The 17,834-nt window shown below is 42.6% G+C and overlaps 1 protein-coding gene across 7 annotated transcripts in view; it reads right to left on the bottom strand.

The window, feature by feature from the left end:
* Positions 1-17,834, bottom strand: part of cadm1a (cell adhesion molecule 1a) — a 244,019-nt gene that overhangs the window by 26,608 nt on the left and 199,577 nt on the right. For all 7 annotated transcript variants that reach the window (XM_086013348.1, XM_086013341.1, XM_086013344.1 and 4 more), the window contains 4 exons: positions 11,343-11,495; positions 10,255-10,392; positions 6,470-6,628; positions 3,820-3,916 (listed from right to left, as the gene is read on the bottom strand). In XM_086013348.1, coding sequence (XP_085869474.1) covers positions 3,820-3,916; positions 6,470-6,628; positions 10,255-10,392; positions 11,343-11,495 — 547 coding nt within the window. The remainder of the gene's footprint in view (positions 1-3,819; positions 3,917-6,469; positions 6,629-10,254; positions 10,393-11,342; positions 11,496-17,834) is intronic.

The raw sequence follows: 17,834 nt of genomic DNA on the forward strand, positions 1-17,834 counted from the left end.
CCATCTCTAGGGGGCGGCCATTTTGTCATTTCTGTCAACTGAAAATGACATCACAATTGCTCACAACGACCAACGGCTCAGCTTCAGAAAACAGGTCAGCTGTGATTGGTCGTTACCTGAGCCCTGAGTAGTTGTGATGTCATTTTCAGTCGACACAAGTGACAAAATGGATGCCCCCAGAGATGGCTAAAAATGAGTGGATTAACTCTTATTCCACAAACACAAAATTAATCAGAATGCCTTGTTTCAACTAGTGGGCTTGCATAGAACATATTCTTCAAAAAAAATATGTTTGGGTTGACTTCACTTTAAACTTAGCTCCTCCCGGACAGGCGAAGTTGTAAGTCGAAATGCATCACTTACGACTTTCCTATTAAGCAGGGCTTTGGCGCCATCTTGTGGCCAGCATTATAGAAAGCGCAAGCACTGCATAAGTGAGGATCGGGGTTCCGGAGAGAAATAATCCAAAGAGGTGAATTCACGAATCGGGGAGGGTTGACTATAGTTTCTAACGGGATGGCTGTGGAGGAAGCAGACGGACGATGTGGGTTGCAAGGAGAGAGGAAGGGTAGGGTTGAATACAAATGGCCACCCTGCAGCCTGCCCGGGCCTCCCTCCTTTGCGCTACGGGCTGGTAATGACTACACAACTCTCAGCTGCCTCTAATGAAAATGACTTCCAATTCCCTGCTCACTCTATCGATTGTGGTTTCATCTTTTTAAAATGAATACGGGAGGGGGCGGGTTATTGGACTCGTCTCCAAGTGTGAGGTGCGGGATCGTTGTGTTGCGGTTTGAAGCGTGGCGAACACCAGGAGCGTCTTCGGTTGTCGGACGAGGTCAGACATCGGGTTCTTCACTCTCAAATGGTTGCCGTTGTACTGAGCTACTAAGGGCACTGTTACAAACGCAGTGGATTCAAATACAATGAGATTTGGGCTTGTCAATATGCATTCTGACAAATTCGAGCCTCCTTGGAAGAACTTTCTTGTTTAGAAACATCCAGATACAGAAAACCCTTTTGGTCCAGAGCATTGGTTCACAGGAGGTGATGTGATGGTGATTTAAGTCTATAACTGTATAGTCAGCAGTTTGTCATCTTGGGTAAACAGCGACCATTATTTGTTATTTTGGATCAGTTTTTGATTGACCAAGGTTCTTAAATCCTCAAGTAAGTTGCAAATATCCTTTCATGTGTCTGAAACCGCATATCCTTCGCTGGATGGGTTGAATCTGGACTTAACTGGACCTTTTCTGTAAACCACACTGCGACTTACAACCTGCTCTGACCAGATCTGCCCAATATGCGGAAACTAAAATTGTACTGACATATAAACACAACCCCAATGGAAGAGGGAAATTATCTTGTTTGGAATGGTCCGGATGTGAGTAACTTTTTGGATCCAGAGATCAGGAGGTCTAGCCAAGATGAAAAATCTCTTGCTTGGAGCTCACTTTGGTTATCGGACAAGGGTAGAGTTTTGATTAAGGTTCCTTATCCGCCTGTATAAGCTCATATGTTTTTCCATTGCACATATTATGCACTTCCAAAAATCATGCCGGTAGATGACTCAGACACTTAGCGTTTTTGAGTTCTGAGTGGTTAACATCAGCTGAAATGTTTTCAGTTTGTTCCCTCTGACCCGGAAGAAAATTGCAGATCTGGGGAAAACGTTACTTCTGCTCCAGCCCAGCTACATAATGAACTCGACAACAAGTTGCAAGCATTTTAGTTTTGATTGACGTTAGACTGTATTGTGCTCTGGGACGGTCTAGGTGCTTCCAAGGGAATACTCTTGTCACTCTTGCCACATTACTGCCACATTCACATCTCCTGATGATGACTTTGTTCCAGTTCAAATTTGAACCGTCTTGTCAACAAACTGCTGTGACAGACACCAGACGCAGCAGCTGTCTTGATGTTTGAAGAGTTTGTCAGGTCCCCCCCCCCCCCCCCCCCCGCCCCCACCACTACTCCGCCTTCTGGCCCTAATAGCTTTATTTGTACTCTATTATGTTTCACAATGCCAACACCCACACCAGGTAAACAATTGACAACTTGTTAAAAGGCTTGCACACGCACGTTAAACACTAACTGTTGCATGTCCACCCAGGTTGTAATGGGAAACAAAATACACTATTGGTTCGGGATTTTCCGATTTTTGGGTGAAAATATCCCGATGTTTTTGCGAGCCGAGTGATCCGCATTCGGTCCCCAAAACGCAGTGCTAACCAGTAAAGCAAAAATGGTAGTGATAAGCCCAAGGTGGACACTCTGCTCTTCAGTGTTTAACCACCGAGAATGTCTAAAAGACATCCCCTGGTTGCCTCCCTGGTGAGGTGCTCCGGGCCTGTCCAACCTGGAGGAGGCCTCGGGGAAGACCTACAACACACTGGAGGCACTACATCTCATAGGTGCTCTGGGAACATTTTTGTGTTCTGGCCCGTCTTGTGAGCCCGGGCCGAATAAGTAGGGGATAATGAATGGATACATGTCCAAGCTTATGCCTCAGTCTCCCTCAACTCTCTCTCCCCTCTTGAGTGTTTTCAAAGTCATGTCCCCTGAGTGAGTGTTGCTGGAATGTCCAACCAGGACGTGGCCTTGAGGTTAAATTTGGGGTTTTCCGGAGACAGCGACGCCTGGGCTTTCATGTTTAGACTGCTGCGCCATGAGAACTGGACCACGATATTGACAGATGGATGTATGGCAAGATGTCTAAAGATTCTCGTATTATGAAAGAGGTGGGTTGATGACAGAGCGAGCCAGTAAAAAAAGCGCAATAAACCTCAGTCTCCCAATGAAAAATGCCTGATTTTGCCCATAACACTTCCAAGGCTCAAACTAGAGTGCATTTGTAAACTGACAGCAGTCAGTCATCAGTGCTTCATAACTACAGAGCAGACTCCCCCCTTTCCCTAGCTGCAAGAGGGAAGCGCTGTTCTGTTTGCTCATTATGCACCCGGGAATGTTCAGTGAGAAAGTGTTTGACCTCAGGACGGGATCAGTCGGACTTTTGCCTAACGACATGACGGCCATCATCCGAGTTCATACTCTTAATGAGGAAAGATCACTGCGAGGGCTCGCCTCATACGGAGCCAGTACACAGTTGAGTGTCTCATTCTCGATGTTGCTGGTATCAAAGTCATATCCTAGCCCGCTGCTCTTACAGATGCTTTGCTTGTATATTCGAGCCTTTTTTACCTGCATGTTTATTTAGGGTTTATGTCCGGTTCTGACGATTTGTATCTTACAGCGGACAAAAACAAATGAAAGAATATGACGTAAGAACCAATCAAAATTATTTTGAATGTAGAAATTGGGTAAGAATTGGCCTTCTGAAAAGTATTCTCCTAATGAATCTGTAGAATATGAGTTTTTGTTTTTTAACCGATTGTTATTTGTTAGCCTAACAGCATAATTGCCTCAGTCGTTTTACCTTGGTGTCATAATATCAATAAAAATACCAATGTGCTTTGAAAAAATATATATATTTTTTTCCTTTATGTCTTTTTAGATTGTCAGTCACTCGGCTCATGGTAATCCCTAAAGACTGAATAGAGGCAACTAGATTCCTCTTGTTAGTTGACAAGAATTTGAAAGTTTGTTGTTTTCTGAAAACATTCAAAAACGACTTGGGCAGTTATGCTATTTGGCGGACAAAAGAATTGTACGATATGCACATTTATTGAGTTGCGCCTGAATTGTGTATTTTGACTGTGGTCAAGCTAAAGTTCCACTGCATGCATCTATGTTTATAGTCCACGTCTTAAGGGTACATATATGCATGCATTCATGTGCGCGTTCACGTGTTTGTCCTACTGAGGTTTGCCTTTGGCCTGACACGTCAGCTCCAGGTTCTCTCCTTCCCTCGTCAGACCCTGAGGAAACTCCACCATGATCTTAACCTCAGGCTTGTCTGAAAGGAAAAAAAAAAAGATAGCGGAAGCGAGAGAGAGAGAGAGAGAGAGACACACACACAGATAAGAAAAAGTGGGCCAACATCACAAGTGAGAAATTATCTTCCTTCTACATCTTCCTGTAGTCCCTCAGAATCATTTCACAAGGAGGGGGATCACAGAGCTTTATCAAACACTCTGCAGTATGTTTGCTGTTGCACTTGTTTTGTATCAAGCAGTACAGTTCAATACCATTTGAAGTGCATTGTTAAATGCATACCTTTCTGACAGTGTCAATCAAAAAAAAAAAAAAAAAAAGGCCAGTTGTTCTGTGCCATCCACATGTGACGAGTCTTTCTTCTCCTGTTCTATTCTATTGACTCTTTCATCAGGGCAAGGCATTGTGTTGTTGCCAACTGAGTGAGTGCCGAGTACAACACAAACAAATCATCAGCTCCGAATCACCTTGAAATAAGAATTGGTGGGGAAACAGAAAAAAAAAAAAAAAAAAAAAAACCTTTGAGTGGGATGACAATTACACAAAATGGAGAATGACTTAGAAAAGGTCTCCTCAAGACTGAACAAAACCATTGAAATCAACCTAGTAATTGAACTGAGAACTGAGAATCTCGTTTTAAAGGTTGCCGTTAAATCCGTCAATGCAGATCCAACTTAAAAAAAGAGAGCAAAACGAGAGCGTATTTAATCTGGCATGCCGCTAGTTGCTAGGATAGCCTGTTCTCCAGTTTCAATGTATACAGTAATTAGTTACTTGGTTAGGTTGGTTATCGTCACGGAGCAAATTCAAATCATATCTCAAGGCACAACTTTGTGTCTCCAGTACAAATCTCGACTAAACGGCCGCTTGAATTCACGTGTAGACTCCAGGCCTGAATCGGCTTGGCAAAGGCGAGCAGTGAAGTTCAACGCCACTGTTCCGACCTTGTTGGCAACAAACAACAATGTCTGCCCATCCATCTGTCTGAATCACATCCTGTCAGTCGCAGTGATGGACAGTCGACGGGGCGGAAAGTCAAAGCCTCGTGCTCGGCGGGCACGCGCGAGCAAAGGCAACACACTGCCGGGTTCGGTTTCCACTACGGGGAAGGCCACGTGACCTTGTTTTTTTTTTGTTGTTTTTTTTTTCCCCTCCATCCTTGGGGTTACTTTGATAGCCCCGAGTAGTTATGGCAGCGCTCTGTGTCTGCGCTTGATGGAGAAATATGCACTGCACTGCACCGAGAGACCGGCATACTGCCACTTTGGGGAGAAATGAAATGGCGCGTATTGTATGCAAGGGGGCCGTTATCATTATGCTAACTGAATTATTTGCTTTATTGCGTGCAGGCACTCGAGACGGGCGCTATCCATCTCGGCACGGCCGGCTGACCTTAAGGGAGAAAGCAAGCAGGCAGCCGAGCCAAACGGCTTTGATTTGCTTACACGTAAGAAGAACCATTACGGGCTTGATGCCGTCCCCAGACAACGAGCTTTCTGAGCTCTGCTCGTACTACACAACACACAAACACACACTGTTTGCTCACGCGGTTGGCAATTCAAATGCAAATCACCTTGTCTGGCAATCAGTAATCAGTGCGTAAAACTTGCGCTGTGCGGTAACGGGGTTGGAAGTTTATACAGCTTACACAATCAACAATGCCCCCCACCCCGCGCCTACTTTTTTTTTTTTTTTTTTTTTTTTTCCAGCCTGTCACTGTGTGTTCCTGCACGTTGAAAACACAACAAGTCATGATTGCCATCATCCAGTGAAAATCTCCATCTTAGTATGGAAACAGTAACTTCTTCAATTTGTCATTGATAGCAAACGTGCGGTCGTGTAGACGTCTGACTCACGCATCTGAGGTTTCAGGTTGGAATTTCAGTTCCAGCATTCTCGTGTGTTTATCTATGACCCTAATCAGGACAAGTGCTACATAAAATGGATGGACGGATGGGCGAGGTAAAGTGTCAAATGTTGCGGACCGAGTGTGGTATTGAGAACCATCACGCCTCAGAGAGAGCCCATGTAGGATTGTAGTCCAGGATATATATATATATATATATATATATATATATATATATATATATATATATATATATATATATATATATATATATATCCTGAAAGAAACTGATGGAGACAACACAGAGTACAACAGGGGCTCTAGAAGCATTCCCTGTGGGACACCTTAAGACATGCCATTGTCATTTAAGACCCCAAATTTCCCAAAGCTGTGAATGCGAGCGTGAATGGTTGCTTGCTTTATTTGTGCCAAGCAATTGACTGGCAACCATTCCAGCTGGGATAGGCTCCAGTTTACCTGTGATCCCAACGACAACAAGCACTTTAGAAAATTGGATTGAAAAATTGGTTGTTTTCCTTTTAACACTGGAACATATTCATTCCGGTCCATTATTCTTTTGGGGAAAAATGTAATTAAGGCAAACTGAAGGTCAAACAGATCCTTGAAACAAATTGCATTGGATCTCATGGAATTGCTCTGAAAAAGCACAAGCTCAGTCAACATATCCAACATGCGGCCAAAAAAGGCAGCAGCAGGGAGAGTACTTACACTGAACTTCCAGGTATTTCTGTACTTGGAAGTCTTTGACTGCGGGGTGATCCACGATGCAAATCACAGGTACGCCGTCATCCTCTTTGTTGACGGTGAACATAAGGCGGCTGGTTACCGTGTACATCCTGTCGTAGGTCAGCTCCACTTTGGGCTTGCCTATACGGAAGACAGAAAGGACAGAAAAAAAATAAAATAAAATACAATACAACAGCGACTGAATACTGTCATGAGAATATGGCTGCGAGTACTTGTTTAAAACGGCGGAAATTTGCTGAAATAAGTCCTGCCAGATTTTAATATGAACAGCTGCAGCCATCAGTTGATTTCGTGTGAAGAGTGCACTGACACTCTACCCACTTGCACCTTCCCTCCCGCAGCTCGACTCCTGTCAACGAGGTGACAGCTGCCTCTTTGGATGCCGGGAAAGCAAACCTGTGTGATGTGCTGGGTGTTAAGGGAGAGGTTATAATGAATACGCCGCCTCTGGAGGCTTCACAGTCGTGCAGCCACCTGACACAGAGACCTGAAGGTGACTGCTGGAAAATCAGAACGTCTTTGAGACGCGTCAAAGTGGTTTGGTGAGGAGCCAGAGGCCTTGTTTATACCTTCCAAGTTCCATGTTCATTGCAAATAGTTGATTAAAGGAAAAAACCAAACCAAACCCTGTGTTTATCACTGTCAGATTTGGTTGCATCGTGTTGTCCAACTGTTGGAAGGTGTTCCACAGGAAAGAGTTTATAGAGCTCTTAAAGCACTCTCTTTATACTAAGTGAACCATTTTCGCATTAAGTACAGATCGTACGTGTGTCAGAAAAATTCCAGGATGGGTCTCACGTACAGACCTCGTATGCAGTTTATGGTCATGGTTGCAGGGGCTGGTTGGCTTTGGAGGGGCGTGTCACATTGCGCGCTCTTCTATCTGAAGTTTTGATTTGGACAAAAAGGGGATTATATAATAACATCACATTCGACGTTTCATTGATTTAGCTACAGTAACGAATGGGTTGGGATCTTAAGAAAAGTATCCGTAAAGTTCTGATTTAAAAAGTGGGAGTAGCTCACTGTGACTCTTTTGTAGAACAAACGATGGCAGATTGGCATTGGCGGAACTTGCTTTCCGGTCTTTTCGACTCACTATTCCCTTTAAAGGTCAGCTCATGTCAAGGCCGCCAGCGGCACAAATGTGACACGAGCAGTTCATGCGACCTTATAGAGCAGGGCGGCTGCTCCTTAATAACACGTAGGATCTGCACCGGTAGACGCGACTATCAGCGAGAAGAAGCAGTGGGTCAAATTAAACCTTTAAAGTCCTTTTTAGATTGGAACTTCTGAAGTAAGTCATCTTCTTTTGTGCCTCCTCCAAAGTTCACTTTGATCCATTAAGGCGCCGTCTTGTGAATGGGGGAAAAAAAAAAAAAAAAAAAGGCTTCGATAAAATATATATCTTTTTTTTTTACCTAAATGTACTTTCATCCCTGTGCCGCTTCTTTAGAGGCAACTAATGAAAACCAGCTTGGGGTTGTCTCCCAAGACTAAAAACTAATGGCTGCCCTGGTCCCTGTCACTCATTGAGACGTCCCTCCAGGTGACTTGGTCCCTCTTTTGCTATCCGTCTGCCTTTTGTGCGAGAACAGAAAAAAATAATGACCCGTATTGTTTGATCCGGTGCTGCTGCACTGTCAGCTTAAGAGAGACAGCGATATCAGTAGCAAGCACATGTTAATAAATCACTAAACAAGCCGGATAAGAGGAATAGGAAAGATGAGGTGGAGGAGATAATGAGGAATATTCAGAGAGATGGTTGCATTTGCATTGCCGAGCTTTGCAACGGCAACCTTTAAATCAGCAGAGCCAATTTCTTTCCCTGCCCCGCAATCCCCCCTTAAAAAAAAAAAAAAAAAAATTACATTCCCACAGGATCTGCAAAAAGGATGAATTTCATACTAAATTTGAGAAAAAAAAATATGACATTCCCGAATGGGACATCGTAGGGAAAATTGACTTTTTGAATTGTTTCTATATAATAGTTGGGTCATTGAAGCATCTGCCCATTCATCAAGTGTGAAATTACACAACCAAGAAAATCTTTTGGTCTTCTCTGTGCTCCTTGTGAATGTTTTCAATGTAGGGAGCTAGCATCAGATGCTAACAGCTATCACATGAGTCGGTTCAGCAGGTTTGTATTTGAAAAAAACAACAGCCACAATTTCTTTCATTTGGTTTTGTGATGTTCCAGCTCGTAATATGTCCTTTAGACCCGCGACACCGATAGATACAACGGAACAGAACACATGAGAAGCAGAGGTTGTGCGTTGAAGTACTGTTAGCATTGTGCTACGGTGAGGAATTCATCACCTGCGTCACCCGATGAGTGCCGAATGCTGCCTCTATTCGTGCCGGTGACAATTCATTCCTAACAATAGCGAGCATACCGAAAGTACAGATGGGGTCGATGAGCATTTAGCGTTATTTGCTTTGTAATTGGGCATTGTTTGCAGTGAATGTTTTGTGTAGTTGCTTTATCTGCTTGTAAAGCTTGACGAGAAAAATCCTACATTCATCAAAACAGAAGGTTCCGATCTCAAGTACTGTTCTGAACACATAATGTTCCACCATGTTGACCTTTATGACTTTAATAAATCCAACGAGTCCAAACGGGATCCTAAAACTACAATAAACAAATCACAGGATTGGGATAAATAAAAAAAATGTTTTTTTGTTTTTTTTTAAAAAGTGGAATGCTTTAAGTTGGAAGCTATAAGTGACCTTTGCAACTTTGCAATACTCACAAATAAGACAACATCCGCGCTGACCAACGAGGTTTAACGTGGTGAGGGGAAGCCGCTCAGGGCTTTTTTTCAAGCAGCTTTTGATTAGGATCTTTTCGTTTCAAAGTCCTGACAAAGCTGCCCGGCGGCTCCGAGGTGGGAAGTGGTTGGCGCCGAGCCCGCTCGCACGGCCCCCCCCCCCCCCCCCCCGAGGTCTCGCCGGTCCGACTACTCGGGCTCCCGCTCGGCTTTGAAGAGGCCCCGGCTCGCTGTCGCCGAGCCAACGGGCAGCGCCGGGGCATCCAACACAAGGAACCGGCACACAGAGGAAAGATCTGAGGCTGTACTTTCACAATCTGACTACATGGGTATTTGCTTATCCAACTATAGAGAGATACAATTAGGGGGTAGGGCTAAACAATTAGTCAAATTCATTACACAACACTGAGTAGCGATGCAGTAGCCAACCCAAAACATTTATGGATAATAAATCTGATAGTTTATTGTAATACAGATTCATATATTGCCTTCATGTTCAAATTTAAATGGAAGAAGACCTTGAAAAAAAATCACATAGTAAATTGCAATCGCAATATTGGGGGGGGGGGGGGGGGGAACTGCAATTTCAGCCCTATTAGGGGATTCTGTCTTTATTAGGGGCGAGGCATTTATTTGGACAAAAAGGTTTTTTTAAATTACAATGGTGCCTTGAGATATGGGCATTGCTAATCGCTAAACATTAATTAGTCTACATACACAAAAGGCCTATATCGCTATGTGATACATCAAGTTTGTTGCACATTTTGACAAACTTAAAGCGACATCTAAAAGGAGCTCAAAAGTGACCACCCACTGTTCGAACCACTTGGATCATTTACTCCCAAAAAAAAATCTTTGAAATGTCAGCCAAACACAGATAAATTGTGATCTAAAATAAAATTTGAAAAAACATTCATCTTCCTGCAAGCAAACAATATGCGAGGCCATCACTCACACACACACACACACACTAACCTGGGAGCTCCTTATCGCCCTTCATCCATCTGATGGTGGCGGCGGGCTTACTGCTCATGGCAGTGCAGGTCATCTCCGTTTCGTTGCCCTCGCTCAGGACCTCGTCGCGGGCATCGATGATGGGGCTACCTGGAGGTACTACAAGAGAGCAAAAAAAAAAAAAACACATTAAAAAAGGATTAGGTAACCACGTGCACTGAAAAACATGCCATCTTCACATAACATTATATTTAATATGCGCAGGGATCTAATTTACAACATGTAGTCGGTCTTGGTTGCTGTTTTGGTAAGCAACCGCATATGAATGATAGCGTCTTTAAGGCCACAAAGGGTAGCCCATTTGAATTTTGTTGCTAACCAAAACAGCAGCACCTCGTATCCTGATCTGTGTATCCGCCTGTTTCCATACAACGGAATCAGTAATCCTTCCTTTGAGAGTTTTTTTTTGTGTGTTCAATAAACAGCCCCAAATTTAACACAGAGCAAGTGATTTCGTGAGTAAAATAAGATAAAATCATTATTGCAGCATGCAGTGGGATAGGAACACAGCCATGCTGTGATTAGCAAAACTCTGTGAGTAAATGACGACCCCCCCCCGCCCCACAAAATGTTTTTTAAATAATTGTGTCACAAAATGGTGGCAAGGCGTGAGTTTTCTATTAGACAGAGCTATGCCCTGTAGTTTAATCACTTTAAAATTGCCACAAGATGGCGCCCAAGCGAAGTTTTATCAATAGGTGAGTTTTCCAGCCACTAACGAAGGATACGAAAAACAAACGGAATAGGTGAATTTGTGAGTAGCCGATAGCTATACTTCAGCTAACCAAACCATTCAAAACAACGCTTATTATGATGCAGTCTATCAACTACAATAATCAACATATTGCTAAGTCCATACCTCTCTGACACTGTCAATCAAAAGTGACCATCTTGGCAAAGGGAGATTTTTTTCATTCCAAGCTCTTGTACTAGATATTTTCGCACCTAGCACTACCAGCACAAACAACTCTCCAGATGCTCCAAACGCTGCCAAGTGCGGCTGCCAATCAAGGAGTAAGCAAAGGAGAGTGCGGCGTGGGCAGTCTCACCCAGCACGGTGATGTCGGCGTAGGCCTCCTGCGGCGGGTCCGTGTACAGCTGGCAGACGTAGCGGCCCTCGTCCGACAGCGACACGTTGGACAGCGACACCCGCAGCTCGTTGTCGGAGAAGTTGACCAGCTGGAAGCGAGCGTCTTTTAGCGCTGAGGAGAAAGACGGTGCAGAGTGAGAGTTTAACGCGGTCAAATACACCAATACAAACGGAAAACACTCACAAGGAGCACGGTTCAGATGCTAACGCTGAATCCATGCCTTTATCATATCTGGGCTGGATTACAGTAATGCATCTTATTTTGGAGTCAGCCAGCCCTCCGAAATATCCAAATGCTCTCGACTGGAACATGTAACATGCGTAACTCCGATTCTGGCCGCCTTCCACCGGCTGTCTGAGCAACATCTTGGGTGTAACACTGTTTCAGTTGTGGTCGCTTTAACAGCTGTATAAATAAAGTTGAGCTGAGTTGAGTACTACAGTGCATATATTGGTTTATTAAGACTTTATAATTTCACCTCAAATCATTTTTTTCTTATTGAACAGCAAGGGAATGCCACTAATCCCTTCCAGACTTCCTCGCGAAAACAACCCCAAAAAATTGTAATTTTTAACTAGCACTACATAATATTCCACAATCACTAACACATGCAGTAATGACATAATCAAATGGAATAAAATAAATATCAACAACTAAATGCCGCGACTTCCGGCGGCCCGCCTTGGCCACCTGGGGGCGCTATAAGACAGACAGACGGATATAATGTTCATTGATACATCTCAACTCTACTCCTCTAGCTCATCAGTACGGCACCAATGTTAGTCACGCTTTACAGAGGATAAAGAAGATAAGCCTGTCAATACTGTCACTCGTATGTCAAGGCACCTCTGTACAAATAAACTCAAACACGAGCTTGGTCACGGAACAAGTTAAATTCATAGGTCTTGATCCCACTGTAAAAGAGTATTAAATTAATAGGACCTTATTAAAAAAAAATTATTACAAATATTCATTAATCCCCTCACATTGGAACAATAGTCGTTATTTTATATATATATATATATATATATATATATATATATATATATATATATATATATATATATATATATATATCCTTTTTTTTGTGTAATAGGATCTCTCCCTTTGACTTAATTGCACAGATAAGCCCGACTACAGTCATCGGTTTAATACATTGGTGTTGCATGCTTTTCACTTAATGACTTCAGCAGACGTGCTGTGCCTCTGGCTCTGTGAAATAACTTGCATTTCTATTTTTTTTAAATTGAATATAAATTCAAATATTTTGATATCCTTAACTGACCCAGAGATAACTTCCTTTTAGAGTGGCTGCTAATGACGAGTGAGTTTGAGATGTTCTACATTTGTGCATAGACTGTACTGTACTGTTTATTCAACTGTACATAGTGGCAGTCTTTTATTTGCACTAAAAAGGCTTCTTTGTAAACTACACTTATTTTTAATTTAAATTAATTAAAAACTAATTAATATAGACAAACGCAAATATGCTGTAAGAACCGAGTAGGCAGAAAAAAAATGGCTCTTCTAGTAGTAGTTTACTGACCACCCAAAGAAACAGAATTACGCATTGTGCATTTCAAACAAGACAAGAATAAAACCTTGTCTTCAAGTTGCTAGCTTAATGCTAACACATAATGGGAAACTCCATAGAATGGCTAACGCAGAGCATCTATGTGAAATATCACTGCAGATTACTGATCACTTACTGCCTTCGTGGCAAAGTGACACACACCAGAAGGAGCCCCAAAGATGATACTTTTAATTTATTATTATTTTCAAATAAAGTACAATATTATAAGTGCTATCTTCTTAAAAAAAAAAAAAATCGAGGCTAGAACAAAAAAATAAATAAAAATACTGGATCATCTCCAAAACGCCCTTCGATTATTCCTGGAGTGATTAAATGGAAGTCAATATCATTTCTAAAACAATTCATTTGTAGTCCAGCGGGCCAAAGATTCAGATGAAAGAAATGATAAAAGTTCTCTCATTGAAATAAATGTATAAAAACAAAACAAAACCCCCCAAAAAACCCACTAATGATATCAAAAAACTGTTGCGGTTCATGTGCCTCAAAGAAAAAGGCTGGAAGCAAACAAGGGGATGTTAGAATATTAATCACCACAATTGATTTGGTGCATCATTAAAGGAGAACACCGCACGCATTTTGAGTGGAGGCTGGAGAGAGATGAGGCGTTTGGTCAAAACATTTGAGAGATATATGCGGGTTTAAAAACCATACGAATTAAAGTGGCAATCTTGAGTGGAGCCGAGTCAGTCGGGTTTTGTATTTTACAGCTGGGCATTAAACTTTTCAAAATTGTGGCTTGACTCATGACAGAAATTGTATTCTGCTGAGTGGCTCTAATTTTGGGAACGGAATTTTCCAGAAACTCTAGTTATGATGCTGCTAGCCAATCTTTTGGGGGTCAGAAAACGTACATCAAAAAAAAAAAAAGAAAAGAAAAGAAAAAATCAAATTTTTGGGGTTCCCAAAATGTGTCCCCTCCCCCGAAAAACAAAACAAAACAATACTTCAACTGCAATTTCTACAATTTTGGCGTTGACAAAATGACTTCTCAAGTCCTGACTGCTTCGGAGGCTTGACAAGCGCTTCTCATTCAAAGGCCTTGTTAGCATTCATTAGCCTCTAACGCGCATGCTTTAATTCAATTAAACATGTTGCCAGATTCACACATCGCGCCGATTGCAGTTTACACATGTAACTGATTGAATGTTTATAACACGAGCGGAGCTTCTCTGGAGATACATACATGCGGGGGGGGGGGGGGGGATTGGGGGGAACTTGCATGAATAAAAGTTTTATGGTTATAGAACATGATGTTTAGAAGTTTAAAAAAAAAAATGCAGTAGACTACAACAGAAACCCAATGTTAAGAATGTGTAAAAACAATTTTGTTGACTTACTGTTAAACTGTCACATCCCTTTTAAAGGGCAAAATAAGCAGCAAAATAGATTTGTGATTGTCAGATTTACTAATCCAAGTCCCGCAATTAGAACCAAAATAGACAATTTGCTGTTGGGCCCTTGAGACTTTTTGGTTCGCCTTGTCATGATAAACAAGTCCACCCAATTCCCTTTCGATGAGTGAAACTAGTGACGAGGAATAATTGTTTTTTTTTCATAGCTTTTCTTGTGGTTTGACACAACACATTCCAGACCCCGAAAACTAATATATTAATTTTCACCAGGAATCGCGTGTTTGATAAATTGGTGACTTTGCTGATTAAACACAGAAGACCGCTGCAGAGGACCTGCAATAATATTAGTCTTTTTTTGCAGACGATGATCTAAAAGGTTCTGCATTGTGTGTTAGCATCAAGTGGACTATCGTAAGACATAGTTATGTGGTTTGGATAAATACAAAATGCGTATTTTGTTTTACATTTACTATTACGGTAAACTAAACTTAAGACGAAAGCTTGGCGAAGCCGAGGCTCGTATCGTGTAAGACTCCGAAGTCGAGCTACCACAGAATTTGCAATGAAATTGTGAGCAATGGAGTTATATACGGTATGAGATCCAAGCATGGGTTATATTTCATAAACAACAAACGTAATAGCAGGTTTAATCATGAGAAAAAAAAAAAAAATGCCAGCCAATCACAATGAATCCATTTCACAAAGCCCACCTAATCCTCTTATGTGTCACTTCCAAATGAGGCATTGTGCTATGATATATAAAAGCCGTCTTATTTGGACAACATTGACACTTTAAGCCAGAAAGTGGGAGGATTGCGAGGACAAGTCAAAGCGATCCAAGGACACGTCGACGTCGGCCGCAACGGGGTTGGCGGGGACACCGCCGTGTGACACGGAAGGTGAGCGGCGGGCAGCGCGGCCGACATTTCTATTACGGATGTGTCAGTGCACGCCGCGTCACACATCACTCCTCTTTTGCGGATTTGGGACGAAAAAAAAAAAAAAACTAGGGCGACCTTTCGTCCCGTGCTATTTTTTGCCCTCCTGTTTTGATAAGAGATGTCTGTCCAAACTCTGGACGGCTCTGATTTATTTGATCGGTTTTGTTTTCTTGACGATGAATTACAAAGTATTTAGTAATGAGACGCGGCTGAAAACAAATATGAATATTAATGACAAATGGGGAGTCATCTTACAATAAACTAATCAACCATCCATCGGCGCCATCAGATTCCTCCAAATGCAAAAGAACAGCAGCCGGTTCTTCCGTCTGTCAGTTCATCCATCCATGACCATCCGCCATTTTCATCCAGCCACCCATCAGCCGATCAACCAATTCACCCATCACGATTCTGGAAATTACATGCATCCATTATTCCCTCATCCGATCGTCCGTCCAGCCAGCAATCAACTACCTATTCATGCTCATTCATCCAACCTTCATTGTAAACACCGTTTATTACCATCCATTCATCCGGCCACCAACCATAATCAACCACCATAACGATGATTTGCGATCCACACAAAGCCACCTCCGATCCTCATCTCCGCGTATTCAATCATCGATGATTCATCTCCCACCTCACTCACCCGCCAGTCATTATCACCTTCCGCGTGGTGCACCCATCCATCCATGGCTCCACCCACGCATCCATCGGGCCATCACTGACTACCTTTCGTCATCTTTCCCTCTGCCCGTCACTCATCATTCCACACCTCCGTTGATGATCAACTAGCCAGCATTCATCCATCCATTTTTGGACCCGCCTCCCAAGTCTTCATCATCAAGCATCCGGCGCTCAATTTACTTCTCAAATCTTCGCAGCCTTTTTTAAAAAATTTTTTTTAATTTTTTTTTTCACATTGTTAACGTTTGACAGCACTAAGCCACCAAACCGCACCGCTAACGTGCGAACACTGCGCCAGGGATGAGCCCACTCCCCGGCATCCGGCTCCATCTCACTCTGCACGTCAGCGCGATTGTAAATAGGAAATTGATTGCCCGTATAGCGGCGGATGACGGAGTGCTCTCATTTCCCGCAAACACACTTAATCACGGAAAAAAGGTGGCGGAGCTGTCATGCCGCTTCCCAAAATAGGTCAGTTATCACCTCGCGCGCTGAAATGTGGCTGACAGTAACGGTCAAATCATAGACGACCGGAGGTGGGAATAGCTCGTATGAAAATATATGGGGTCATTCGGATCGATACGCCGCTTTTTTTTTTTTGCCGAGGGCCGACATCAAACTCGCATTCCCCTCCAGCGCCGCGTCACGCCGCGTTTCAGTCGGCGAGCTTTTGCTCGGTCCGGGGCCGGGAGGAGTCTAAGTGGCCGCAATCAATTGTGATTAGCGGCTGCCACTACTTTTTGAGAGGAGCGCATCAGAGTTTTATTACGGGCTGTCAAGAGAGGGCGAGCGAGGGCGGGGCGGGGCTAATTACCTTCTCACTGCCAAGCTCCCAGCAACTTCTGCCGCCGACCATTAAATGTTGTTTTCTGTCTTTTTAGGGTGGCGCTTGCCATCCCTCACGGTCAAGAAGAGACGGTTTGTGCTTTTATTTTTTTTTCCAAACGTGTTTTCGGTGCTAAGGGGGATAGATCGTTTGCTTAAATACATTGAAAAGTGATTCTGCTCTCATGTGGATGGTAGTGAAATTCAATCAGCGTTTCGAGAAAAAAATAAAGCTTCGGGCTATGGTCGGCAAATGAAATCAAGAAAACAAGTCATTTTATAGATTTGTATTAGAAAATGCAATCTATTTCCCACGTAGGAAAGTGCAACGTTACAAACTTAATCACTATTCTTGGGTTTGTCTTAAGATTGCAATGTATTGTTTATTGTGGCAAAATTTTAGCTGGCCCTTGATTTTATCTCGCTATGTACTGTCGGTTTGAACTGTGCTCGTTTTTACTGTGTGCCAAGTGGTCTGACATGCCATTGCTATGTTATTAATATGTTATAACTGGACTTTTTTTTTCACTTTTACAGCTTCAAATTCATTGGGGAAAAGAAACAATTAACAAACAAGTAACTAAACTAAGGCTACCAAAAATATAGGTGCAACATAATTCATTTAGGTCATTCAAGAATTATTACTATGTTATTACAATTCCCGGGTTTGGATTAGGTCTGGTTTAGTTGGCTGGTCGTGGGTTTAGTGGTATTATACTGTATGTCATTACAATGTTAGTAACAGACTGCGTTTACGACTACTACAGTTTTGAAATCATTAGGGTAAAACTAAAACAGGTGCAACAACTCGCCATCCATCACAGTGGAGAAATCACTGTCCTACTTTTTTGTGCTTTTATGCTAAGGACGACACAGTTCTCCTATTGAAGGACATTCAATCAGTGTATCAAAAAAAAGGGGAACTGTAAAGCTACAGGCTATAGCAGCCAAATTGAATGGAGAAAACAAGTGATTTTACAGATTTGTACTCGGAAATGCATCCACATTTCTACTTAGAAAAGTGCAACATCAATTGTTCGCCTGGAAATGA

Source organism: Filicampus tigris, chromosome 17, assembly GCF_054856515.1.
Source record: "Filicampus tigris isolate MCC_2025a chromosome 17, RoL_Ftig_1.0, whole genome shotgun sequence".
NCBI classification, from domain to species: Eukaryota; Metazoa; Chordata; class Actinopteri; order Syngnathiformes; family Syngnathidae; genus Filicampus; species Filicampus tigris.